The sequence below is a fragment of the Watersipora subatra genome, chromosome 1 (assembly GCF_963576615.1).
Source record: "Watersipora subatra chromosome 1, tzWatSuba1.1, whole genome shotgun sequence".
Classification (NCBI taxonomy): domain Eukaryota; kingdom Metazoa; phylum Bryozoa; class Gymnolaemata; order Cheilostomatida; family Watersiporidae; genus Watersipora; species Watersipora subatra.
This window is the reverse complement of record NC_088708.1, coordinates 45,705,670-45,733,356: the sequence shown is the minus strand read 5'-3', so window position 1 is coordinate 45,733,356 and position 27,687 is coordinate 45,705,670. Positions and strand designations below refer to the sequence as shown.

Here is a 27,687-nt window from a genome sequence, read left to right as displayed (position 1 = left end):
TTGTTTTAGGCTTTTGTGTATTGACAACCTTAATATAATGACCATTGTAGTCCATGAGTGCCTCTCATACTAGATCAATCACCCCAACAATAAGAGATGGAATGCAGACACGAAAAAGGATGTCTTCTGTACGTTACCTTTCCCCTGATAGAGAGCTCACTAGTTTCAATTCACAGAAGGCCCTAGATACATTCATTTCTACGGAACGAGACAAGGTAGTCTGTAGAAAGATGATATTTCTAGTTTTCTATATAGAGGCAAAATATTTTGGTCAGTAAAACTGAGATATTATTGAGATGCTCAATGCATTTCTATGCAGGGTCAAGCATTTCTATGCAGGGTCAAGCATTTCTATGCAGGGTCAAGCATTTCTATGGAGATGTATAGTATTTTTTATAAAGGGACATAGTATGTCTATAGAAAGATCTGATATCTTTATAGAAACAAGATATTTCTATAGGGATGCATAAGAGAGAGAGGGAGGGAGGGTGAGAGAGGAAGGAGGAGAGGACGGAGTCCACAGCTTGATGGAGAGTGTCAAAGTAGTGTTATGATCATAGAGAAAAAAATATATTTTTATGACTACTAGACACTCGTCTATAGAAAAATACTTGAGCCATTGTGCTATTTATTATAATTTGTTGGTTTTGCTGTTTAACCCTTTGGCTGGGCAAATGACAAAAATGTTGTTTATCAGTTGCATGGGGAAACGACTTTTATGTCGCTTTTGGTAGACGTTTATAAAGCTGTCGCCTAGTAACGTTAAACAAAGGATATGAATGCTAGTAAAATTTAAATATGATCAACAAGATATTAGTTGATAAATTACAATATGAAACGATTATCTGAAAGGCGTTGCCTTGTGCTAAAAGCTAAAGAAATCGCGCCTCCTTGGAAAAGAATGTAAGTTGGAAAAACCAGTCAGCATCGGCTCGACGTTCAAAACGGTAAACTAAAATTCTATTTGATCCTGCAATCGTTAGTGATTTTTTGTCTGATCAGAATAAAAATAATTCAGATGATAGAAGTGATGTAAACTTTTAGGCTTGCACGGCTATGATGTAGCGTTGGACTCTACCGAGACTCGAGAGGAATGCTTTCAAGCATTTCATACAGGGACAATTGTACATAGTCATAGCTTTTTTGTAGTAGTACATAATTATGTAAATGAATGTTTATGTACATAAGATTTTTTTAATAGAAATAAGTTTCAGTTTGAGCTATGCGTGTTCATAGAATACCGATTTTATGGAATTTCAAAAATATATTACACGACTTTCGGGTGTTTTTTGCGAGGCTTTAGCCCAGCCAAAGGGTTGAGCAATGTACCCAGTCTGTATGGCTATTTTTTATAGTCATACCACTGTGGATTTATCTCTATCGATGCTTTATGGAGTTCTCTACAGTATTACTAGTAACCATAGTATAGACTACACATAGCTATACTAAGTAGTGACTATCCATAACATGACCAGTGACTATATAATGGACCGCTCATAACTATACCAAGTACCAACTACTAGTAACAACTCATGACTAGTGACTGTGCCGAGTATCAACCATTTATGATGACTGCTCATGTTACAGAGTTATATCAAGTTCCACTTTGGTTTTTATGTCTACTGTAAATTCCGGCATACAATTTGCCCCGGCGTATAAGCTGAAGCCTAAAGTTCTATTCTAAAAATCCTGGTTTTGACATGTCCAAGTCGACAGGTACAAGTCGCCACTCCTTCTCTGGCTCAAATTACTTGATCACTAATAGTTCAGTCGGCATCAAAGACGGGCTATGCATAGCTGAGGAAATGGCATTCAAAAACATCATCAGTAAAAACGCTCATGTTTTTTGATGCCGTCGGCAATACAACAATTAACAAAATAATGAGAGAAGGCAGTTCTTATGATGACCACAGCAAAACAGCACTTCACCATCGTATTGACCTGCCTCGCCAATGGAACGAAACTGTCACATCTGATAATACGTATTTAACAGAAAAGCAATGATGTAAAACAGATTTCCGTCAGAAATCGTGATTCATGTACAAGAATAAGGATGGATGGACGATAGCGGATGTGTCAAATGGATTACCAAAGTGTGAGCTTGCAGGCAGGTATTATGAAAAAAGCATTAAATTTGAAAAAAAAACCACGTTATTCCAAAAAAGAACCTTAGTGATGACAATTTGAATGGTGAGGAATGGAACTTTGTGTTTGATCCATCTCATGTTTAGTGGGATTACTAGTATTTTACTATTAATTTTATATATAAATTCCTATAAGTCATATCATATAATTTTGACTTGTGATGGTTTTTTGAAGTTAGATTTTACTAGAATTTGTGTTATGAAAAATGTCACCGCCGTATAAGTTGAGGATGGATTTTTAAGCTTGAATTTTGGTGTCCAATTTTCAACTTATACACCAGAATTTATGGTATATGTACATGTAAGTGTATGTAAGTATATATAAGTATACACGCCCATAGGAGCAAGATCTTTAATAATTTGATCATTAGCTTCCTAAAACAAATTTAGTGATAGACCTTGAGGGGAAAACTTGAAAGCCTTTCACACACCAGCCTTGCAGATAATTAGTTTGTCACAGATGAAATTACGATACATATCAGCATTATGGGGGATTTTCATAATGTCAGGGTTAATCTTGATAGCATATCTCCTTCCAAAAACTTTATCAATCAACTTTTTAATGTTCAAAGTCAAACCTAGTAGGTTAGTCTCAGCACACAAATTTTCATGGGTGTTCAAAATGTTGTGCCAAACCGAAGATAGACAGAATCAATTATTTCTGTTTATCATGCTTGCCAAACCTAGAACTATGCTTAGGTGGTATCACTGATACGATGGGTGTTGATACAGGAAATGAGGGAGCAGATTGCTCAAGGAAGCCTTGCGGACAGTCAGGCAGTTTCTTTTTGGAATGTCAACAGGTCAGTGCTAGATTATGTGCCAATTCTTGGCAGGTTTCAATACCAGGTGGCACCTCGTGCCCATCAGACTGACAGCTCTTCACTTTCCAATGATGACTGCAGCCAGCCACCTAAATATTCTGCGCATGAGGTAATCTTTATATACGTCTACCTTTCTCAATATATGTACATGAGTCTGTACAGTAAACTATACATTGTACAAACCTGATTGCATTAATTGTAACATCGTGTACTACATATATTGGTATTCTTATTAAAAGAAAACTGATCAATACAATGAAGAGAAACTAAAACTACAAAAGAAAGACTTAGATTTTTTCATACTTTTCAAGAATGTATTTGCTAGGTTGATGGTAAAAATTTTGAAATTGACTCTGTGAAGCTAGTTTATAACAAAAAAACCAGCATGTCTATATGTAGGAAAAAAGCCAATCACCGTAAAACCTCTAATTGAACGACATGGCGCTCTATTCTTCAACCCTTTCTCTACAGTGGCGATCGATTGGAGTTGGCGTTCAAATGGAGGCTGGCGGTGTATTTTTTAAATGGCTCATCAGGATTTCGGGAAAATAAATTTAGCCCTTTTACGGGTGAAAAAATGTCGCTTATATTTTGTCCTCGTCTTCTGATGGAGCGAAGTTAAACCTTTAGGATGCAATAAATCTGTGGACGTACCTCCAACTTGTCAAAAATCTTATAATAAATATGCATTGAGAAACCAAGAAATATCTCTACCAGTTGATATTTATTGCTTGCAATAACCTGCGATGATATTATAGCCTGTGTCCTGCTTTGCAGTTTGTTGGAGCTTTCAATTTTTATTTCATTCTAAATTTGAAGACATATTTTTATTTTATAAATATATTTAACAATGTTGCATAAAAACTCATTGATGTTTGCTACAGTTTGCAGACAAAACTAGCTTTTTATGTGCAATAAAAGAGGAGTTACGAGCGGCGATCAATTGTAAGATCAGATTACCGCAATGATGCTATCAAACGATATGCTATAAATCTGAAAATTTATAAGTTATATAATGATATTAAATGCTTCAAATATGTATTCATAAACAAGTGACAATAACGAATCATACTTATATTACACTCACAAACAAAAATTGACATTTTTAAAACACAAATATTTGCATTGTTTGCTCGGATAGCTGCATTCTGATTGTTGCTTTTGATGGAAGAAACATTTTCTGGTTCTCCAATACCTTCCACAATGTCTTCTGACCTCAACTCTTTTTCTGCACTGCCTAACTAGTTGATATTAGTGTCCAAACAATTTTTTGGCTGAGCAAAACATTTACGCGTTGTATTTAGCACAAATGCAACACGTAAAAGTTTTGTTCACCAAGTGTATCCTTTGGTCTAAAACTAGTCGTTCAGTCATACATGTATACCGTTTTTTATATACATGTCCTTCAAAATATCCAGTTAAACAAGGAACTACTATTAGCCTGAGACAGTAATTATTTCTATGGTGTTACTTTCAAAGTTTTAACCAAGAAAAGCGAAAAGCTTTGGAGTTGTACAACGAGAGAATTGATTGTGTTATTGATGTAAGCGATTCATTATTAATACGATTTTGTGGACACTTTTCTGCTGATCACTTGATATTATGGGTTCATAAAGATCAAAGATTGTCAAAGTGGCGGTCAAATGAAGGTGGCATTCAAATAAAGGTGGCGTTCAATTAGAGGTTCAACGGTATATAAAATTGTCTCCTCACGTCTGTGAACCCAAACAGGGTGTAATGTCTACTCAAGCTCGGGTCTCCTGCCAGAGATCTAAGATATATAATATATATATTATATATACATATGTATATATAATATATATATATACATGTGTATATATATATATACATGTGTATATATATTAAATATATACATATGTGTATATATTTATTAATGCAGTTACCGCAAAACCCTAATTTGAATGCCTCATGTATTTGAATGTATCTCTAATACTACCTCTAATAGAATGCCGCTAAAGGAGACGGGTTGAAAAATGGAGCGCCACCCTTTGATTGAATACCACCTCTACTTACCTGCCACTTTCATATTCTTTGATCTTTATGAAACCATAATAGAAAGTGATTAGTAGAAAAGTGTCCACAAAATGGTGCTAATAATGACTCGGTTACATCATTCACAATTCATTATTTTGTTGTTGCTCTATTGGTTGCCTGATTTTAGTGACGGTAATTTCCTGAAAAGATCAATCGTCTTAATCATCAAAACTACACTCTGGTTTGAAGTCACTATGGTTTAAATTCGGTTCATTGTCTCCAGATTCGTCGATAGTTTGGTTTACAATCTTACTTGAATACTTAGAAGCGTGTTGATTTACGATCAGAATACTCTCCAGGAACACCGTACGACGTAACAGCAGCCATTTTTATGGCGTATTGAAGGCTGTTTCTAACTCTAGCGCTTTACAGTTTTTTTTTAAACTTTGAGGTGACCTCGTCGAAATACTTAACAGTATCCCGTTAATCTTTTTTACTCAAAGTAGTTACTTATTTAACTCGATCTGATACGTGGACGTATATGGAAAGCAATTTAAGAAAAATACTGAGGCCAATGGCATTAATGTTGCTCCGCCCGAAGGAGAGTGCAAAACATAGGTGACATTAGCGTCGCTTCGTCTGTAAAAGAGTTAAATTTATCTTCCCAAAGTTCTCACGAGCTAGTCGAAAAATACAGCGCCAGCCACTAGTTGAACGTCACCTCTAATAAAATGCCACTATAGAGGAATGGCTAAAAAATAGAGCGTCATGGTGTTCAAATTTAGGTTTTGTGGTATCTGTTTTTACCATCTATTACATAGGGTCATCGCCTAAACATGTCATTATTTCAAAACAGTGTCAGCAAGGTCATTTTGTTATAGGTACGGTATATTTTTCAGCTTTGGAGCAAGCTGGGTGTCTCTCAAACGGATGTAGACATGTGGATTGAGAATCTACGCTATGTGAGTAATTGTTCTTACCCTCTACATTTCTTTTTTTAAAGGTCGACTTGCAACAAAATTCACATTACCTGCTCTTAAAAGCTCAAACCATGTCTTACTCTGCTGTGTTGTAGGTGCAAAGTATGTGGAAATGTGATTACAAGCTCTTAAAAGCTCTAAAAAAATGAACAGTTAATCGCAGCCATCCCGAAAAGGTCGTAGTTTAGAATCTCTTTATTTTAATGACGTACTCAAACATTGTGGTTATTGTTTTGACACGTGATGTTATCATGTGAAATTAAAGGCTAATAAAAGGCTCAATATAAAACGTTACGTAGCACTAGTTTATGACACACACTTCGGCTTCTACCGGAAAGCCCGTATCAAATATAGATGCTCAGTACTTTACAGTTTCATTTCAGCCTGGTCTAATCATCTAGTCGTAATCTGATCATGTAACCCATACTTTCTGCCAAATGGCGTGAACAATTTTTGCAGCATTTTTCGACTATCACAGGTGACCAACAGGCTCGTCATGTTTATCAGAAGATGATAGGCACTCCTGCGAGCAAAGGTTAAAAAATTAAACGAATTTTTACTATAGGTTTTGATATATCAATGCTCAGAGTGACAGCATTACAATGATGATGAAATAGATGCGTAAGGACAATAGACATTGTTTTATTGAATGCGTGAAGTATATTTGGGAAAATATTTCAACGATTGAGGTTGCATGGAAGTGTAAACAGAAGCCATCGTGTTCAACTACGTCCCATTTGAGTCCTTTCGGAAAGGGATTCCAATCTACAGCGATTTTATGATGGCTGCAATTAGCTGTTCATTTTTTAGCTTTTAAGCGCTTGTAATCACATTTCCACATATTTTGCACCTACAACACAGCAGAGTAAGACATGGTGAATATTTTGATACTAAATAACGTAACGTGATTGTAAGCTAAGGGTTGACTTAAAGGTTGACTTGCAACAAAATTCACATTACAAAGTCAACCTTTAAGTCAACCCTTAGCTTACAATCACTCCAACATATGTAAGATTTTTTGACATACAATACAAAATTTGAGTGTATATTTGTTTCAAACGAAGTAATTTTCAGCATGTGATATCTAAAGTTTCTCAAAACATTGTGGGGCTGTGTAAGTCATTACATGTGTACGCAGGCATACTTGCAAACAGGTTCACACTGTATCACTTCTCCGCGATTATTTACCGACCATGTCCGTCGTCGACTGATGGCATCGCTGAGACAATGCAGTTATATCAAGAAACATTGTAGCTGTCAAACTTGGCTGATATTTGGCCATGCATCCCCAACAGCCTGTGCAATGTGCACCACTTCGGCCATGCTGATCGGCTGTCAGGCTGCTTGATCAATAGATTCCTTCATGTTAGTTTCTGCTGGACTAGTATTTCATAGCTTTGGCAACCACATTGTATAATGAGATGGTTGTGCCGCACACTAGTCGCAGATGTGGATGAGTTCATGATAATGTGAACAATGTTGTCACTGACGATCACCGCACTATTGTACGATTAACACTGACATACTGAGATATAGTGTAAACCAGTCTTTACATAGCTTCATTCTATTTATTTTTCAAATCATAGATGCAAAGAATACTACTACAATGGACAACTCTACAACATAAATAATGCTTTCCGATAACGTTTATAGGGATGCTGCTCTCATGTTAGCAATGTTCTGTTCTCATGTCAGCAATGTTCTGCTCTCATGTCAGCAGTGTTTTGCTCTCATGTTAGCAATGTTCTGTTGTCATGTCAGCAATGTTCTGTTCTCATGTCAGCAATGTTCTGCTCTCATGTCAGCGATGTTCTGCTCTCATGTGAATCACACATAAACATGTGTGATCACTATACATGTATAATTATCATGGTTGATAATTATATATAACATGTACAAAGTATGCAATAAAAACAAGAGAATATGTAAATAAATTGTATTAATTTGAAGTTCATGTAGTTAAAGTTGAACTACACGTCGCTCTGTATATCTGTTGTAACCTCTACATATATGTAACGTCTGTTTACTGCATCACCATGACTACACCTCAATTCCCTTGTCTTTAATGTAATGGTGGAGTGACAACAGAAACCTCTAAGGATTATCACATTGTTAATTGGCTTCTTACATAATATCTAGATTATTACATGTAGTTTTACATAATTTTATATGATGTGTTTGTTTAAATGTTCTGCATAATTGCCTAAAGTAGAGTGATCTTTAAGTTTAGAATGAATCAAGCAGAATATGAGTTTTTATAAAACTACTTGCTCCAAGGTACGAATGTGTGATGGTTTTGACATATGCAACAATTACTGAAACAAATTAACTTCCACCTGTTGTGGTTCAACTCTACTGTCATCATGCTGTTACTTTACCATCTTCGCAATGGTATTCGTTGGGCTTAAAATTTTGCATCAACATTTTCAGTGGTTAGGGCAGTCTGTAATGAAGAGACTGGCCAGTGAGATTACTAAGGTAAACAGGGAGCTTCGCAATGCTGGATCTGAGGATACTCAAGTTGGTGGTACGTTGTATTCTCCCCTGCCATATGTTATACTTCCTTGTTTAATCAGACAGTAGAATTGCATTTTTTTCTGCTGGTTTTTTCTTCCAACTCTGACCTCCATGTGGTCTTTGGTTTTTTGTTTTTATTTTTTAGACACAAATTTTATAGCTGGACATTTTTAAGGTTAATAATTGTTTGACCAATAATAATGCCTGAATAATTTGCTTGCTATAATTCATTTTTCAACTTTTGGAAGTTATCCTCTTCCCTTTTTGGAAGTTATCTCCCTCCCCTTTGCTGTCCGTGTAGGGAATTACTGACAGGAAACTGATTTAAACAGAGTGTAAACACTGTCAACAGCAATACCCATGCTTTTGTTTGCCATTCTTCTTCAAAGTTGTTTTGTACTTTGTTTATAGTGTATAATAATCCAGTCAGTCACTTTGGATCCACCATCTCTTTCTATCCTTTTATTCACCTACTTTGTTGAAGCAGACATAAAGAAATGTGCTTGTTGTTTGCAGAGATGTTTATAAGGCTTTGAAAGTGGCTGGAGTCATTTTAATTCTCATTAAGAAATTAACAATTCAATTCCCAGTTTTTTGGCATCATATGTCATGTAAGAATCGATTCAATTCATTGCAAAAACATCACAATTCAATTATCTTTCCTTTAGCGATCCTAACTTCAAAAACTCGATTCAATTTAATTTTTTCAAATAAACAAATCAATTCTCTATCGATTCTTACAAAAGATTTACCTATGACAATATATCATGATAATAATAATGATATACAGTAATACTTCAATTTACGAGTGCTCCAACATACGAGAAACTTGAGATACGAGTCAGCTTTTAAGCAAGTGTTAGCACTAACATACGAGCCATGTTTGAGATACGAGCACGTGAGTCACTTGCCAAGTATGCCGGAGGTGTTTTATGAGACCAGCATCACTCTGTATTTTTCAACTGCTCAGGTTATACTTTTGTATTGTGTTTTTTTTTGTGCGCGATTTTCAGTGCAGAATTATGTGAATTAAAAGTACTGTGCGTTGACCGAAAGTTTGCCAGTAAAATGAAAAATAATGTCAAGAAAAAGCGAATGATAACAGTTGATATTAAACGGGAAATTATTGAAAAATATGCGAAATATAAATGTGTGATTGAGCTAGCTCAGCAATTTGACATCAGCAAACAGAAATACATCCACAATTATCAAACAGAAGGATAATATTCATGGCATTTAGTTCGCAAAAGGACTAACGATAGTTTATAAACGGCACAGCGATCTTCACGACCGCTGATGGAGAGACTGCTCAGACATTGGATAAAAGATAAACAATTGGCCGGTGACAACGTACTGAAACGATGCTATGTGAAAAGGCCGGGTGCTATCTATCAAAACTATAAAAATAGACATTCAGACAAGTTGGCTAGTGGTCGTGCATTAACCCTTTGTGACGACACTTGTGTTCGTCCTAATCGCAACATGTTGAAAGGGCGACAAAGGCAAATGTCCTTAGATAGGTTTAGCTTAAAACGGCCGGCTGGTCGTGAAAGCGAAACAAAGGAAAAATTAGCTAACCAGCGAGAAACTTCAAACTATGAACGCCGAAGAAATTTTAATTACGTTAAGTTGAAAATGAAAGTTTGCTTTTAGGTTTGCTTCTAAGTTTGTCTGTTAAGACATTGATAAAATCAAGATTTATCAAAGTCAACTGTCGTAATGAAGGATAACTTATATCTCCCTCCCTGGCAAATGCTAGCGTTAGCTGCTATTGTATGTATTTAATTTTACATTTTAATTAATCACATTTCCTTGCATTATTTTTTATTTGTTGCTTTTTGAAAGCATGTGGTAAGTTAGGACAATAACCAACATGTTCTTTCTGTTACAATATCTTGTTTTGAGTTTTTTATTTGCATTTTTTAGAGTATGGAAACCAATAGATATATATTTAATTGTTCTATATATAAATAAATTGCACCAACATGCGAGCAAATTAACATACGAGCTCAGTCTCGAAACGCATTAAGCTCGTAAGTTGAAGTATGACTGTATTGTTATTGTGAATTTAGTTAGAGGCATTAGTTCAGTCTATTGACTGTTTGTATAGCAAATATAAACTATTTTACTAGGGATTTCATAGCTTTTTCAGGCGGAATTAAACCATGTCTACAATTTTTTGCTGGCATACACTCGGTGTTTTTGGTTTAAAAGCGAAGTTTCTGTCATAAAACTTCAATTTAAAGTCTTTTAGAAACGGCAAAAATTCTGCACAAGAATCAATTCATTTGAAAACTAATGAATTGCTTAATGTTTTTGTAGTTTAGTGAAACCGGCTGCAAAAGAAAAACGCTATCGTTTTTGCAGTTTCACTAAAACGCAGACACCCATAATTAATATAAAAATGTAGCAGCCAAAAATATTTTTGGTTCAGTGTTGAAGGATTTCACTAGCAGGAATACAGTTAGGTTGCTGTTTACAATATTTCTTTTATTCATCCTAAACCGGAAATTGAAAAAAAAATTAAACCCGATTTTTTGCTGTTTCGTGAGTGAAGAAAAAACTATGCAACTGGTTCGTTTTTGGCACAATGATAACCTACCTTCCTAAATTTATTGTGCCAGAGTTTTGAGTGTATCTGTTAACACTGCAATGTTTTTATATAGGTACAAAGACGAGTCGTTATAAAGACTTTTCGGTAGAACGAATGATTTTCGCGAGTAGTTATGAATCTTATAAGCTCATTGTTGGTATGCAGGCAAACCATAAAGCTCAACTATATTATTGCGTTGTACATATTAATGATCAATAAAATATACGCAGTGATATCGAGGTGTTGTAAAAACATGTGCAAGTGGCAACATGGAACTGCACTGACATCTTCGCTTTGGTGCACATCAAGTAACAGATTGTGTTACTTAAGATGTCACTGTTCGTGATGGATTTTCCGTCAATGCAGTAATTATAAAGGGAAGCAATAGTTCATTTTGATTCGAGTCGTTTTGCTTATTGGAAATAGCGGATCGAGTGAATTCCTCTAAGGTGACACTAAAGACTCGATTCAAATCAATTCTTTCCGGTAGGATGCTCAGAGTCAATACAATTCTACAACAAGAAAAAGATACCAGAGAATCAATTCAATTCACTTGTGATTATTAACAATTCATATTAACTCGAGTGCCCATCTCTGGTTGTTTGTAGAAGTAAATGTATCAACACTCAAGAACGTGGCATTTGTGAAGAGCACCCTAGTGCCAACACTGAATAACATCATACCATATCTGGAAGCCTCTAGTAGCCAGGAATATCTAGTCAGCAGGATTAAGGGTTGGTCCGAGGCTAGCGCCTCAATATTGCTAAACTAGGGAATTTAAAGTTTTAAATTTTTAGAATGTTCAGAACATTCTAAAAATTTCAGAACGTTCCATAATCACATGGGGCACTGAAGATATTTACAGTTTTTTTGAATTTTCGAACTGGTCAAACATCAAATCATGACTGTACACAAATTTAGTAAAATCTTAGATAAGGCACCCATGTAAATGAGAGGAGTTGTAGGTCAATATTCTTTAGCTTGCTTTCTGTACATTTAAAAAGTTGGTGTAATGTTGTTATTTTCAGTTTCTTACCATGAATCTTCTCAAATTAAGCAAAATTTTTAATATTGCCTTCCAATCGTACTTTGAAGTTCCTGCCATCTGTTGCATAAGTATTACATAAGTATAATTGTTTTTAGTCATGAGTAGGTTTGTTCTGAAGTTATTTAATTTTCTCTTCTAACTTTGTATAAGTAAAAATATTGTCATTGAGTTTTCACGGATGTGTTGTGTATTATTAAAGAAGAGACATCCTAATAGGGCACTATTAAGGGACGATTCAGACGACAGTTCACTCATGGAGCAATGCTGACTAAATGAAGTTTTCCCACATATCACACTGAGTAACACTCTCCAATCTGTCATGTAAAAATGGCCCATGTAATAAAGACAATTATTGCGTGCGGTTTGGACTGTTTAAAGCACCCACAAAGTGATCACAATTCACTCTGTTTCCATGACACGGTTAATCTGCAATTTTGCATCATTCGCAAGACGAAAACGGCAAAAAGCTGCAAGTCCAGCGAGTTATGTTACTTGCAAATTGTTACCAAATATTTCATGCTTGCAACAGATGGAAACAGCACCTGCCAATGATGCGCAAGAAAATGCTGCGTAAGCTATTCCATTTTAAAAAACTCCCACACTTCAGTCGTTCTTATTTAGTTTAAACAGTTCTGAATGTGTCGCTATAACATCTGGTATAAAAATCCTTGGTCTTTTTTAACAAAGCATCTGTGATAATCCACAGTGTGACTGTCCATTACAACACATATCACTCGGTAACTCATCATCTACACAACTACAAATCATTCGCGTCATGCAAACGTAGTGAATATAAATGTCACGGTCTCGAGTTAGTATTAGAGCGTAGATAGAAGTGCTGTAGCTGTACTCAACTCGCTACCAAAGTAATTGCTGACTCGGCTACAATCATTGAAGTTATTTGCAACTTGCTAACTGGTTATGGCTTATTGTCTTTTATACTAGCCCTTGGCAATGATGGATGCCTCGCTGCATTTAACTGGGATGGTGGAGCGCCTTTTAAAGGAAAACCTTGGGAAGACCATCTGCCTACTGATTCAGCTGTAAGTTATCTTCTCACTCTTACTTGTACCCATGAGAGATTGTCAGGTGTGCCAATAAAGCACTGAGAATAAGTCTATGTACAATAACTCTGAAATCCTGAAAGATGAATGATAGCGGCGGTGAAGCCAAATGTTGTGGGTTCAAATCCTGTATGATGCAATCTTTTTTTCAACATCAAACTGTGGCTTTGAATAAGCAAATAGACACGCCTCTTATGTATGCTTATTTAGCAGATTTTAAGATCCTTTAAGATTACCTGCGCTTCTCAACACTTGACAATATGTTACAGCTATTTGAAAGCTTTTCAGTTATGACATTGTAGATAATGCAGTTTTTCTGTAATGTTCGTGTTTTACAGATCGTCATGCATGCCCTCTGCACTTATCTAGATGCCCGCCTTCCTTGCAACCCTAAATATGCAGAAGGGAAAGCCTTCTCTTCGGAGCACTATATGTCGACCCAAGAGAAACCAAGTACTATGGTGTTATCGTTTCTATCTCTCACTTGGCCTTCGGGTTGAATGCAGCTGAAGCTGGCCCAGACAGACATAGAAAAATTAACATTGAATCACAAGATTGCATCTTTATTAGTTTTTGTGATCTTTCCTTGAATGTTCAGTCAATCATATGCGAGTCTAGTTTGATTATAGTCGTCGATATCCATTTTGCTTTTCACTAGTGAACAATTCCTTTAGCCTGATTACTTTAGCGGACATTTAATTGCAGACTTTACCCAGAAGACTGACTACCTAACTCTGTGCCAAACCAAGGTCAACCCCCCGCATTACAAGGTTGCTATCGGTAAAGATATGTACGACGTACCTAAGGTAAGTATTATCATTTAGTCGATGTTATGTTTGCAATCTGCAGACATTTTCTGTGGTAAATTTTACTGTTGTGTTTCGCAGCTGTTTAACTTGTTTGAAATCGATGAAAGATAGATTAATGCTGCTAGAAGCTTTGAAGCCAGTGTCTAAATCTACATCGTATCCATAAACAGTATGTTGGGACTATTATAGTCCTAACATACTGTTTGAAGGCCATATAATATGGCGTTCATCTAAAACAAATGAAGTCAACCACAATGGTCAAGCAACTATTCATATGAATCTTTTGCCATATGAATAAAAATAAGCAGTTATTTGGCTCGGCTTATAGAGTAATTGCCAACACATGGCGTCCAGAATGCATTGGTTGTGGTAGTGTAATGTCTCAAAACATTGCAGTTTGGTAAATCAGCATACAGTGCAACCCCGGGTTATGACATTTCTTTTTTACGATTTGTTTTGCCTCACGATGTGGAACAATGTTTTTTGTCCCCTTTTTTTTTTCGCTATACGACATCAGCAAAAATGTCTCTCGAAATGCAAAATTGGTGGTCGGTGTGCTGAATACACTAGAATAACGACGATGCCGATAAGCTTATAGCCGAAATCCCTCCCATAACGCCTGAAAGAGATACGATGCTCGCTATCTCTCTCAGTTCAGCATTCTTCGTCCATGCTTGGTATTGCGTGAGTGAAACGAAAATTATTGAAAAGTAAGCGAAAATTAACAATTATTGTGCATTTTAGCATTTAATATAATATTTACTATAAATACTAAAAACTTACTATAGTTAATTCATTATACGAATATAATTATATATGTAACTATATGATATATAGCTTTAATTTGTTAAGTATGGGTCTCAAGATTGATAACAACGTTGAAGGAAGAAGTAAGAATCATAACCATAAACATAGGCAGATCATAACCACTAAATACACTAAAGTTACTGTAGGTAACTATAGTTACTAAGGTTATTATACTATTTCGTTACTAATTTTAATATGTACAGTACTTAAAACTTAGATGTTTTTTACAAGGGGATGTTAGCATTAGATAATTACTATGGGTTTCTTTGCCCTCTATATGACATTTTTGTCTTACGATGCCAACACCGGAAGCGGGGTCCACTGTAAACATGTATGTGTGCAGTCCGCCTTCAAATGTTTTGGTTCTGTGAAGTTTAAATCATATCGAACAGTGTTTTTTATACTTTTTTTAGTTTTAAAATCATAAATAGCTACATTGGTAATAGTGGAAATGGAATTCTTTCCTCAAAATAAGACAAATGTAGAAAAATAATATATTATATTCAGATCAATTATAGCTAATATAGCTATATATAAGCTAATATATTCAGATCAATTCAGACAATGTTTCTGGTCTGGTACTTTTAAAGAGGAGAGTGAATGTGATGCAGAAAGAGTGTCCGAAACGGGCAAGTCTGGCTATGAACATTAATAAAATGTAAAATATTCCCAAAACAAAAAATAATTACATAAATTTCAAGCTCATGTAGTCGAGTTGTACCAGCTTCATGTACATTTTTTGTTTCCTGTATCGCTATCACATATATTCTTTGCCACCTCAATTTGCCAAACTTGAATAAAATTCAGTTTTTATCTATTTGTGGTAGTTTAGACACTATTTTTCTATTTACATCTTCACACAACCAAAATAACTCCTATTAGACACAGATAGATAGTTAGAGACCTGATCATACAGGTTCATATTATCATGGTTGACAAGTTACGCATGTTTCAAGTCAGATGAGTTACCACTATTACTATAGCTTACTGCACTATTATTACTGTTAAAAATAATTACTCACCGTCACCACTACAATTACTCAATAGATAATCATCGGAAATCTATTGATATATCGATTTGTGAAACTTACGTAGCTGTAATGCTTCTGATCATCGCTAGGAACAAATACAATGTAGCTATAAAATGTGCTTTTAAAAAGGGAAACTATGGCCAATGTGAGGTACAAACATGTTTTCTATTGGCTCAACACTTTTCGATTAAGCAGAGACACGATACGCTAATTATACAACTACTCGCCAATCAGAAACATTTTGTACTAAGCTTGCAAAAGCCGCTCCATTTCCACAACCTTTTGCTCTGATAGATACGTATGCTGTGTTATGATTTATAGGGTCGGCTCATATGCGAGTTCTTATAAATTACCTGATATCTGGGCCGTCTTTCTAGGGTCATTTGTGAGGATATATGGTAATACAGTTTTAGATATAGGTACCCTATATCTAAAAATGTATTACCTCTATTATATTGGAACCCAAAAAGAATGTGGATGATAAACTTGGTTTGTTTCTTATTTATCAACCGTTATATAGGCAACTGTCGCCGTGATGCTCATTTCTTGTAAAGTTGAAGCTGGTCAAACATTTTGAAACAAGTTTTAAGCTTTTTTAGAAATTGACATTACGGTAGTTAGTTAATTAATGGTCTTGCTGGCTAATAGGAGACGCTTTTAATTCAATGGCTCAATCACTTCTCATTTCATCTCTGCCAAGCTCTGATGGGAAAGGACAGGACAAGCTTTGATTGTGTAAAATTCCAGATACATGTACTAGATGATTTGGTAGCAATAAATAATAGGATGCAGCATATTCTGAGATGCATAAGGTAGCATGGATGTTCTCAAGTAGTTTACCATAAACCATAACAAACTCTCTTTACTGCCATTTCTAAAATGTATTGCTATGACAAGGTGTAAACATGGAATTGAAAGGTTTGATTTACTGTCACATCTGATGAATCAGCACCTACCCATGTATGATATTATTTATGCTCTTGCAGGGTAGAAACAACCTATTTCATTCAATACTCCTCTTTCTACATGAGATAAGGACAAATAGAAAGGGAATGCTGGGGTAAGTGCAAGAAAACTAGTAGCTTTCAACTTTTCTGTTTTTGCTTGCATGCTTTTCACGCCTGTAATTTGTATTGCAGAAATGTGAGCATTGGTGAAGCTGGTGTGAACATGATGTGGATTGTGACTCACAAATATAGATGAGAGTCGAGGACAAAGGCCTGCAAATGCATGCACTGATTTTCAAAGGAAGTTGTACACTTGAGCACAGTAAACAGTTTTTATATTTTATTTAAATGTATATTAATGGCAAAATATACATTTCAATCTTACATCCCCTCATCAGTATATGACAATCACTAGCAGGCAATTGTATCGCTCCGTCACTGTACAAAAATGTGCTAGCCTAAGATCAACAGAACATATATATAGGGAGTAGGCTGGCCATAGACTAAATATAATACAAGAAATAAAATTAGGCAATGGCTAGACAGAGTAATCTATGGTAATAATATGAGAGATACTGTGTGTGTGTGCCTAGAATAGTAGGGTGCTCATTCCTCCCTGTTCACTCTGTTCTTTCACAAATATCTCAAAGTACTGGTAGATGATAGTGACAGCGAGAAGAATACCAGTTCCACTGCCAATAGCGCCTGAAACATACAGCCCGAGTGTAATGATAACCACATACTGGGCTCAGCCCTGTATTTCAGGTAATAAGTGTGACGAGAAAAGAAATTCCACTCTTCTCCAGTATTTTTGATAGCCTTAACTCATACGCACCCAGGTGTGAGTTAACTCGCGTATTTATAACGTTGCTAAGCACCCAACGCGAGTTAACTCGCGTCTAAAATCTACCTTTATCTCAACTCTTTGCATCGTTATTTACAAATTATAAAAAATAATTTTTGATTAGTTAGAGAGAAAAATTTCTGGCCAATCAGACAAACTTTAAAATATGCCTCAATGACGTCTCTGGCAAAAGTTATAACTAAATTAGTACACCCATCTCAATATCTACCAAAACCGGAAATCACCGTGCCCACTTGAAATTTTATTGTTCGCGATAATATTTTTTAACTCCAGAAGTAAATATGCAGATTCAGAAGTGGTAAGACATTGAAAGACTGCATAAATTAAAATATTATTTTTAATGTTTCAAAGTTTTCATCAACTTTTAATTTTGCCAAATTGAATCGTTATGCTCAAATAAAAATGCAATCTTCAGGCTGCCAGCCGCAGTCAGACTAACGTTATCTTTCCGTTCCGATAGGATCATATTGATTCTTAGAGCTGTCTATGAAGTCTGAAAAGTCAAGAACAGAGTTGTTGAACATATTTTTATTATTTGAAACATTTTCATGACGTTTTATTTGAGTTATATTCGCATATAGATTTGCTATGCTTTTGTTTGAAGGATGATACTCGTGAGGAAAAGTTAGAGTTTCATGATTTTCATATTCATAACTAACTGCATAGGTATCAATAATACTCATAACTATGTATTGTATGTAATAAATAAGTAATTTCAGTCAAACTTTGTATATTTTGCAACTTTTATGGTGCAAATCTAACTTTGTTTCAGCAAATGACAATTTTTTCAAAATTAGAGATTTCCTGAAACTACCTTCTTTGAGGCACGAATCTACATAAAAGGGATATGAGTTGTCTATATAAATATAATATAATTTGAAAGATGAGACTTGGCTGGCTCTTGTGAAATTTCAATGAGTAAATTATCTCAAGTCTGTCTCCTGTACTAGTAATTTGAATTATGGCAACTTCCTGAAAAATTAGCGGTATCTGGGGCTAATCGCCTAGAAATTAGTCGGGTGCGAAGGCGTTAATGCGCTAATGCACTAAATCGAGGAGTGAATGAATTCTCATGAATCGTTTAACTCGCTTAGACAAATGGACAAATAGTCACAGCACTCTCAAGTTTCATTGTCACAGTAGCACAGAACTGTGAGTATGCGCCTCGCTTAATGTCATAAAAATATTGGTTTGTTGTACATTCTTGGCTAGAAATTTATCTAAATGTAACGCGATGTTAAGGGGCAGTGATATATATATATATATATATACACACTTGTGGAAACTTCAGAACTTGTTAGTACAATACTGATGATCATAGTTGATGTCAATATGAATTTGGCGCGCGCATACATTGTTACACTGACTATCTGGTGATGTTTTCCATCGTCAGCTATTAATAAATGCCATTTTTGTGTGATTTGTGAAAGCCAACCATGCAAAACATTTTATATGCCTTACATAAAATTGTTACTTTGCGGGAATATGACACTTTCACTTGAGGTCGTCGCTATATCTCGGACAACCACTTGATGAACTTGGAGAATATTTTTCATAAAAGAACAAGCGAGTTACGGGTATCAATGTGTAGCTGCTATCTACACAGCAAACAAGGTTACAAAAAAAGTGTCTAGACGATTCGGTGATCTTACCTAGAAAGTCTGCGACAACTGAAAGAGCGCCAATACAAAGACCACCAAATGCGGCGGCTGTTGGAATATATCTGTTAAGCTCATGAATCATGGACTTCTCCCTGTGGCCTCTCATCACCATCTGCTGGTCTTTTAATTGTTTAGCAACCTGTTAAATCATTAACAAGTGCTTTCACTGAAGACCCAGAACGGAGCGAGTACGTATTTATAGTGCAACTTATCCACCAGCACGCAGGTATAAAGGATGCATGAAACAACTCATTTGTACGATTAACAGGAATGTTTATACTTACATCTTTGGCACTTGATCCTGATACATCAATCCAAGTCTTAGAGAAAAAAGCGCATGAGCCAAGCATGAACGTTATGTAGAGGACAGCGTGCACGGGGTCAACCATTACATGAGAGAAGGTCTCTGGTGGTGACATGTAATAGCATAATCCACCTATAGGATATGACCTGGCACCGCCTGCACCCGAGTCCTGTAAAGAATACCAACATTGACTGTAGCTGATGCAGTGCATACGGGTAGACTCGGCTAGAGTGACAACTTGCAGTAAACTTTAAAGTGCATGAATATGCAGTCTAGAATTGATTGGAGATCAGCTATGAAGCTGTTCTTTGATGAAACTCGACAACTAAACACCTAATCTATTCTTCAATAAATCTGAGACCTCGGATACTTTCTACAATAACACTAGTGATCATTGAAGTGGCACCTCAGTCTCCAACAGTAACAAATATAATAAACAGTTTGTATCACAAAGATATAAATATCTATCGAATTCTTTTACCGAAAAATAGCTTGTATTCATACCTGGGAAACAACTAATGAATTCAAAGATTAATATTCTCATTTTTGGGCAGGATGTAAACTATACACGACACAATTTCCATTTACAATGGTGAACATTATTAAATTTACATACTTTTTCTTCTTCATATATGTGTATATATATATATATATATATATATATATATAACAAATAAAGAGATGTCCGTTTTATTTATATTTGTGTAACTAAAGAATGATCAAACTATGCAACACAAAGGATCTGGATCGGATGAGCCAAAATGCATGCTATTTTAGTGATGGCTTGTTTTATGTAAGTGCATATACAGTATTTCCTGAAACGAGATAGATATTAATAGTGGATGAAGCTTTTCACTTTCACATTAGTTTAACTAAGTCTATCAAAGACTAATCTACAAAGAGCCAATAGGCAATATGTACTCACAGCCCAAGTTCCAAGGAGGTTGACAAGAAAGTTGCCACTAAACTTAGCAGCCAACATCTGAGATATGACATAAAGGTTGGAAACGAGCGCACTCTGTAGAATGATGGGAATGTTGGAAGTGTAGAAAAGCTTGATTGGGTAGGAGCTGTACTGACCTCTGTATCGAGCTGACTTGATGGGCAAATCTACACGGAATCCCTACAATATAATATGTACTTACTCAAACAGCGATATACAAAATATGAATATAACAAAGGCAGGGATGGGGATGCATCAACAACTCAAAAGCGAGTATTCCCATAAAATGGCATGGTTACAGACCTCGGATAAATGATGAAAAGCTCACCTGGAAATAGATGACAACAGCAAAGACAAGCACCGTGGCCATTAGGTTGAACAGATTTGGCAGGTTGGGTCGATAAAATGCTTCCCGCAGAGCTCTAACTTTGTCATTGCGAGTGGCAAGGAGATGGAACAAAGCGATGACAGCCCCTTCGAACTCTGTACCACGTCCAGTGTTAATCGTGGCTGGACTGAAGGCCTTCCAGACAATCGTCTCACAAATATTAGTCGCAATAAAGAGAGAAATTCCAGAACCGAGTCCATAGCCCTTTTGGAGAAGCTCATCAAGCAGAAGGACGATCAACCCCGCAACGAACAGCTGAATGATAATGATCAAACAGACACCAGCTCCAACATCGGATGGGTCACCATACATTCCAGTCATCACATAGACAATGGCCTGGCCCAGGGTAATAACCATGCCAAACACTACAACAGGCAAGGTCTGGGTGAAATCAAGAATGATATTCTTTTCAACAATGTAGAATATATGTATGCGCGCAATGCATGACTAGACTAGATCCAAAGAACTTTTCTTTTTAGCAAACCATATGATATAAGTTCCAACTCTGGCATCAATCATATTCAGTTCAAGAGATGTTCAAGTTCAGATGCGCAAACGCTACAAATATTTATTTGTCGCACTAATATACTTTAGTTTGCCCATTGTATCTTTTGTTACTTGCGAACCAACAATATTTTATTATTTTACAAGAATTTTTTGGAACCGACGTTAATGAAAATATTTACAAAAAATTGGATTTGCTTCACTAATAAGATTTGGATGTCGTTTTACTTTATTCTTTGTACGTAGCTAAATGAAACTACAACAAATATTATAACTTGGTATAATCATTAGATAAGCCTCCACCGTTACAGTTTTGCTATCAATGCTACAGCTTGACTAGATGTCAAGTATTGTAGTTTTCCAGTAGCAAAAAATATTGGCTTTTCAATATACCATCAGTGTGAAATCATCACAAAATATCTGATTAGACAAAAGTATGCTCTAAGGAAACTCCTGGTTCTAGATACTTCCAATAGTATGTCTCTAAACAGCAGCTGGCTTCCAGCAGTAGTTACCTAGTATTCAAGAAAATCACTCCATGACAAAGGAATGCTGACCAACTAGACTCATGTGATTGTTGCTACTGCTCATTACAGCCCAAATCAGCTCTTTCAACCAATTTGTAATTTAGCACTCAATAACCTAACGGCAGATACATGCAAACGACCCTTTGTAGGATATATCTGGATAGAGCCTTACGCAGAACTTTGTGTAGATTAGTCGATAATCTGTCATTAAATTTACCAAAATGCGGTGACATTCAATTCACAATATAGCCAAACTTCCTGACCAATTTGCACTAATCTTTTCATTCGTTATCGACAAAAACGCCTCAAAGTAATGATTTTAAAGCAGTTCGGAAGGCATAGACTTACAGCTTTATTTGTGAGTTGTCTAGCGAAACAGTATTGTTACGCTTTACGATTTATTGACCATTAAAATCGTGCAAATAATTATTTAAAATAGCAGCTGTTGTTACGAATTTTTCAAGTCTTAAACTTTATCTTGAAAACTAGCTTGTTTTTAAGTTTAACCGATGACAACAGATAGAGGCAGTAATTTTCATTTCTGCTGGAAAAAATATATTTGTGATTTATTTATAAGCTTTATAGCAAAACTTGCAACTTCAATTAGTTTTAGTTAAACAAAATAAAATTGTTGTCGATGCAGAGAATAATGGAGATCTGAAGATTTTCATGGCACTGTGTACACAATTGTCCATATGAAAAATTTTACTGTCAAATGTGTTTAAAAAGTAGACAAGTCATTGTTTGTGGTAAAAATAAAACCACACTTGGGCGAAAATCTATTTTGCTTAAAAACCTAGTCGGAATAGTCATCCACATGGCAAACAATTTACATTTCAAGCAAATTTTGGGAAAGTTTCTGATCGACCAATCGAGGTTTTAGCAAAACCTACCGATTACCAATTAGTGAACACGCAGTCTCATCATTGTGCAAAAAGCATAAGCTACAAACAAATAGGTGACATTTTATACTTGTTACACATTTAATGCTTGTTCAGTGGCTAGAATTTAGTTTAGGAGGCAAGTGCATTCAGTAAAATTCGTTTCTCAAACTTTGAAGGTTGGTGAATTAGTTATGCCAATCTTGATGAACTTGAAATCTTGATGAATCTTGAAAATAGCCAATCTTGATGAACATCTCTGAAATCTGTTAATGAATGTCAATTGGCTGTTTGAATGGCTCGGGTTCTTTAACTGGCAACTCCTCGATATTCACGATCTATTGTAGGGCAATGACTCTTCTAGTTTATACATCAAGAATGTTACCATTCCTTCAAACCGATTGTACTGCCCTAAATAAATCTTGAGGGTTTACAAGGTTGCAAATAAAACCTTGAATATTATTTTAAAATAAAAAGTAATTTACTTCATATGGCAGCCATTATGCTTCAATTGAAAAGATTGCTAGGATACTCTAATTTATTTTTTAAAATGAAGATACCTGCTCGTGTCATTTAGTGGCTATCATCTGGTGCCGGTTTTTTCCAAAGAAAAATCAACTTATGACAGTCTACGTAACGGAGGACATAACTCGGTGCATCGACAGCCAAAGTAACAAGGTAAGCAACGAGAAACCTACATTTTTGAGCACCATTGAAAAGTGCTCGCTCCTTTGGAGAGTCACCCACTTCAATAATTTTAGCGCCAGCGAGCAGTTGCATGATAAGACTAGATGTCACAATGGGGGAGATACCCAACTCCATCAAAGTTCCTCTGTTGGATGCCATAATGACACGAATCCAATAGAATGGATCAGCAGAGTCACTAGACATTATCCCGAAAAGTGGAATCTGAAAGTGTAGTAGACAAATGGTAAAATACGTCTAAAACATTTTATCAACATCTTATGACACGAGCACATTTTTCCTAGGGCACTGGTACATGTTTCCTATGACAGTAATCCATTTTTTGATGGCATTTGTACGAAATTAAATATGTCAATTTTAGTTTTTAATGCCCTTGCATTGCTCGCCTTTATTATCTCTAATGTGGATAGTGACAAACGCACTTTGTTGTTTTGAATTGTTAGAAAGCAAATAATGTGACACTAAGAAAAACAAAAAAGAATCATCGAGAATAATCTTCAAGCGCCCGAATCAGTCAATATATCATCAGTATAAGTACTATTGGTTGATATATCACCAATATGTAATTGGTTGACATATCACCAGTATGTTATAGGTTGATATATCACCAGTACGGCTATTATTGGAAAAAGGTGAATACATATCAAGCATTGGAAACTACATTGGTATGCATTGCCTACCAAACAACTTGCCAAACATCTGTGCCCTACAACATTGACAGGCAGTAGGTCTCCCCTAACACAACCTTTCGCCAAAAGAATTCGGTGCCTTCTGTTTTAAAAGTTCTAAACAAACTCTAAACCGAAAGCAAATGTATTACAAACGTATGTGTTCTAGTCAAATTTATAGCGATATAAAATGAGAAAATGTGCATGTAACAAATTTCAAAATACGATCCTAAAACAATTTTACTCTAATGAATAGTCTTACCTGACAGCAGACCAAGAATATGAACAATGTGATCGCTGTCCATAGTACTTTTTCGCGAAATTGAATCTGCAATAAAAACATCATATTATATAATCATAAAGTGAAAATACATACTTGCTAAAACTATTGGATACAACTGCTGTATCAATAAAAGTATCAATACCGATTCTTGTTACTTGGCAAGGCCGAAGAACCATTGAATTTGGCTATAAAACAAACTGTACAGAATAATAAACGAAATTGCCAAATCTCTTGTTAGCATTAAGTGACTTGTAACTTACCTAGACCTATAGTACTTGGAAACAAATCTTGCAAACAAATAAAGATTGTTTCATTTCACATACCTTTCTTTCAGGTTTGGAGACTTCTGGAATGACTGTACAGAAGGGCTTGACAAACTCGAGAAATTTTACTACAATTATAAAATATTTCCATAAATAACACGTCACAAAAACAAAATTATTGGTCATCTATTTTGACAAAATATAATTATTCGTACAAATGAACAGTATGCTGGCGTGCAAGAATGAAAAATTGTCAATCATTCTAGTATTGTATGTCTAGCTTTGCCTTAATTTCTGCCACAACTGATACCTTAATACACCTAATACGATACCATCATATAGACACAAGATGACAATTCCTATACCTTAGCAAGCTAAAAAAAACAATGACGATTGAGAATAATCACCCTATTAATTTGTCAGCAAGTTCTGCTTACAAATTGTCACATTGATGATACACGTATATCCAGAATTATTTTTTTAATCATTTGTATTGTCGTTGCTGTAGAGTGTATAAGTGTTTTTACTATATCAAATGTTAATAAATAATGGCCAGGCAACTTTTATAATATACACGACTAGCTATGTCTTAGCAAAGTTGGCACAAAAATCGCCATTCATGTATAATACAGAACTTAAAAATGACGTTTTATTACTTCGTGTATTACTACAAGTAGAACTAACAGAACATTAACTTTGGTAAATATAAACATGCTTTTGGAGATGTAAAAATGTTCTAGCAAAGGAGTTGGGCTCGGCGTGAAAGCCACCTACAAAGATCGTAATAAATAGGTTTATGAAGGAGTTCCAAACAATTGCTTCAAATTATTGCTTGTAATTACCTAGCCTGTTTATTAGTTTCCTTCTTATCGTTAGTTTACAGGTCAAAAGCAGCTAACCAACTGTCTTGCCTATCAAACAATATCACCCTTGACTAACACGATTCCAGCTAATTCTTGTGATTAGGAACTATGGAAAGATTGAATACGAGTCGAGATGAGCCCAGTTTTATCTAAATAATGCTAAAAGTTCAATAACTCGTCTAATTATTTTTAGATGCTAAATGGCTGTTCTGGGTTCGTACTTCGCAGCAAACAAAAATGTAAAACCTAGCAAGAATATCTTCTTCCTTTGCTCACTGACAGTATATATTATACTAGAAATAATTGTAGCATACTTACTCCCCATCTTTAAAACCTCAAGCCTCTATAACAACCCTCAAACAGTAAAAATTCGCAATACGTTAGCAATAAGGCATAAAGGTAAACAGCGCAACTAGCCAACTGCACCCGGCTTTTCAAACGTTCTTTATCTTGTGGATGTGTAAAAGGAAGTGACGTAAGGAAAAAGCTGCCAACTGGTTACACGTTATTAGAACGAATAAAATTTTAATGAATTTATGCTACAGTAACATAAATTTAAAAAATATGTTTTTAAATTTATCTAAAAATCCCTTTATCAACCGTTTACTTTTTTGGCTGTAATGCTGAGTTATCTTCTTTTACGGTATAAAAAATAGACGTTCTGACAACGCAAGTGTGACTCATTAATGTATAGATGTTTCATCGTCGTTCACCCCGAGATTAATGAACTTGCGTACTCAGGCTGAACTTGTTTTGCACATCTGAGTGAAATATAGAAAAGTTCAAACAATCGCGTAAACATTGTTTTATATAAAGCTTCACTTCTGGTAAAAGCTTGCGTTCAGAAAATTTATAGGTATGCACTTGCATTGAGCTGAATTTCTTTTAACACTTTTTGAAGCTTAGAACTGGTGGTAATAAAATATTGACTGAAAGATTTTTAAACCAGTTTAAACTAACAAAAAAGTTTGAATTTTGTTAATAATTAAGATATTAATTATTATTCAAAAAACGGATTTTACCAATTACATGTATTTGATATACAATTTTGGAGTTATCTTTTTAAACATTTAGGAAAGAAAAACTTTCAAAATATAAAAGTTACCAACAAAGTAAAGAGTAAAAAAATATAATTGTTGTAGTTAAATAACCCTAGCTACATTTTGAAGTAGGTTTTTGGAGGGTGAAATTTAGTGTCTCAGTAATATTTTATGAATTGGAGGCGTGACATTTCCGCCACCGCGGCTAATTAGCTATGACGTCATTGTCTCAACTTTTATAATCGAAAGTTGCTTATTATAAGGGAAAGTAACTCCAATGCTTAGAAAATACTTAGATGAGATGCACTATGAAGTGTCTACAGCCTCAATTAATGATTCACGTACATGTAGGCTTGCAAATTACAACAAAAAAAACACAAAATAATTCTGAGCTCAAGTTGTGATTTTGCAGCCCTTAGTGATTACCAAAAGCCTAACCCATCTACTACCTAAAACAGAGTACTTTGATTCCCTGAGCAGTTTGACACTGAAGTAACAAAATAACCTTTCCATCACTTTGATAACCTTCTTGTCCTTTAAAACCAGAAACTATTTTGGCAACTTACAGAATGAGAAATACTAAAAATTAGGCGCTATGTCTGCAAAAAAGCTGAACACATTTTGCATCCGGCTCGAGCGAGCAGAATTGGCCCACTATGAATAATGCAATAACCATGAGAATGTATCTTTATGTGCTGCAAAGCATAGAGTATTATGTCAACAGAAAGTGTACACAGAAACTATCTGTAACACATATTATTATCTTAGTAATATTTGAAATTGTACTGAACATTGGTGTTTCATTTAATGGCATCACACAGAGATGTGGCTTCATGCTCATTCAGTCAGGTAAAGAACAAGTGCCTAAAAACAAAAAATCTTGGAGTCACCAAGCTCCAAACAGTTTAATATTTAGTCGGAGTTGCCTCCACAACCTGATACTCCTCCATACAAAATGGGTTTTGCTATGATAGCTAAATATTAAGTATATCGCATATCTTAACTATTTTTTCAATGTGTTGAGTTCTTAATC

At 35.3% G+C, this 27,687-nt stretch overlaps 2 protein-coding genes across 2 annotated transcripts in view; one reads left to right on the top strand and one right to left on the bottom strand.

The window, feature by feature from the left end:
* The window catches only part of LOC137386032 (transmembrane protein 209-like), a 29,415-nt gene extending 12,324 nt beyond the window's left edge, over positions 1 to 17,091 (top strand). Inside the window, exons 6-15 of the mRNA XM_068072684.1 lie at positions 51 to 215; positions 2,877 to 3,077; positions 5,863 to 5,925; positions 8,374 to 8,470; positions 11,662 to 11,787; positions 13,047 to 13,144; positions 13,504 to 13,618; positions 13,871 to 13,971; positions 16,799 to 16,872; positions 16,952 to 17,091. Coding sequence (XP_067928785.1) covers positions 51 to 215; positions 2,877 to 3,077; positions 5,863 to 5,925; positions 8,374 to 8,470; positions 11,662 to 11,787; positions 13,047 to 13,144; positions 13,504 to 13,618; positions 13,871 to 13,971; positions 16,799 to 16,872; positions 16,952 to 17,015 — 1,104 coding nt within the window. The 3' untranslated portion in view covers positions 17,016 to 17,091. The remainder of the gene's footprint in view (positions 1 to 50; positions 216 to 2,876; positions 3,078 to 5,862; positions 5,926 to 8,373; positions 8,471 to 11,661; positions 11,788 to 13,046; positions 13,145 to 13,503; positions 13,619 to 13,870; positions 13,972 to 16,798; positions 16,873 to 16,951) is intronic.
* Positions 17,078 to 26,067, bottom strand: LOC137386033 (protein transport protein Sec61 subunit alpha). The gene is made up of 9 exons (XM_068072685.1): positions 25,933 to 26,067; positions 24,812 to 24,879; positions 24,468 to 24,533; positions 23,531 to 23,741; positions 20,861 to 21,285; positions 20,515 to 20,712; positions 19,570 to 19,758; positions 19,277 to 19,424; positions 17,078 to 17,464 (listed from the first exon to the last, which is right to left on the bottom strand). Exons 1-9 carry the CDS (start codon positions 25,937 to 25,939, stop codon positions 17,349 to 17,351), a joined length of 1,428 nt encoding a protein of 475 aa, XP_067928786.1. The 5' UTR covers positions 25,940 to 26,067; the 3' UTR covers positions 17,078 to 17,348.
* Between the last annotated feature and the right edge of the window lie 1,620 nt (positions 26,068 to 27,687).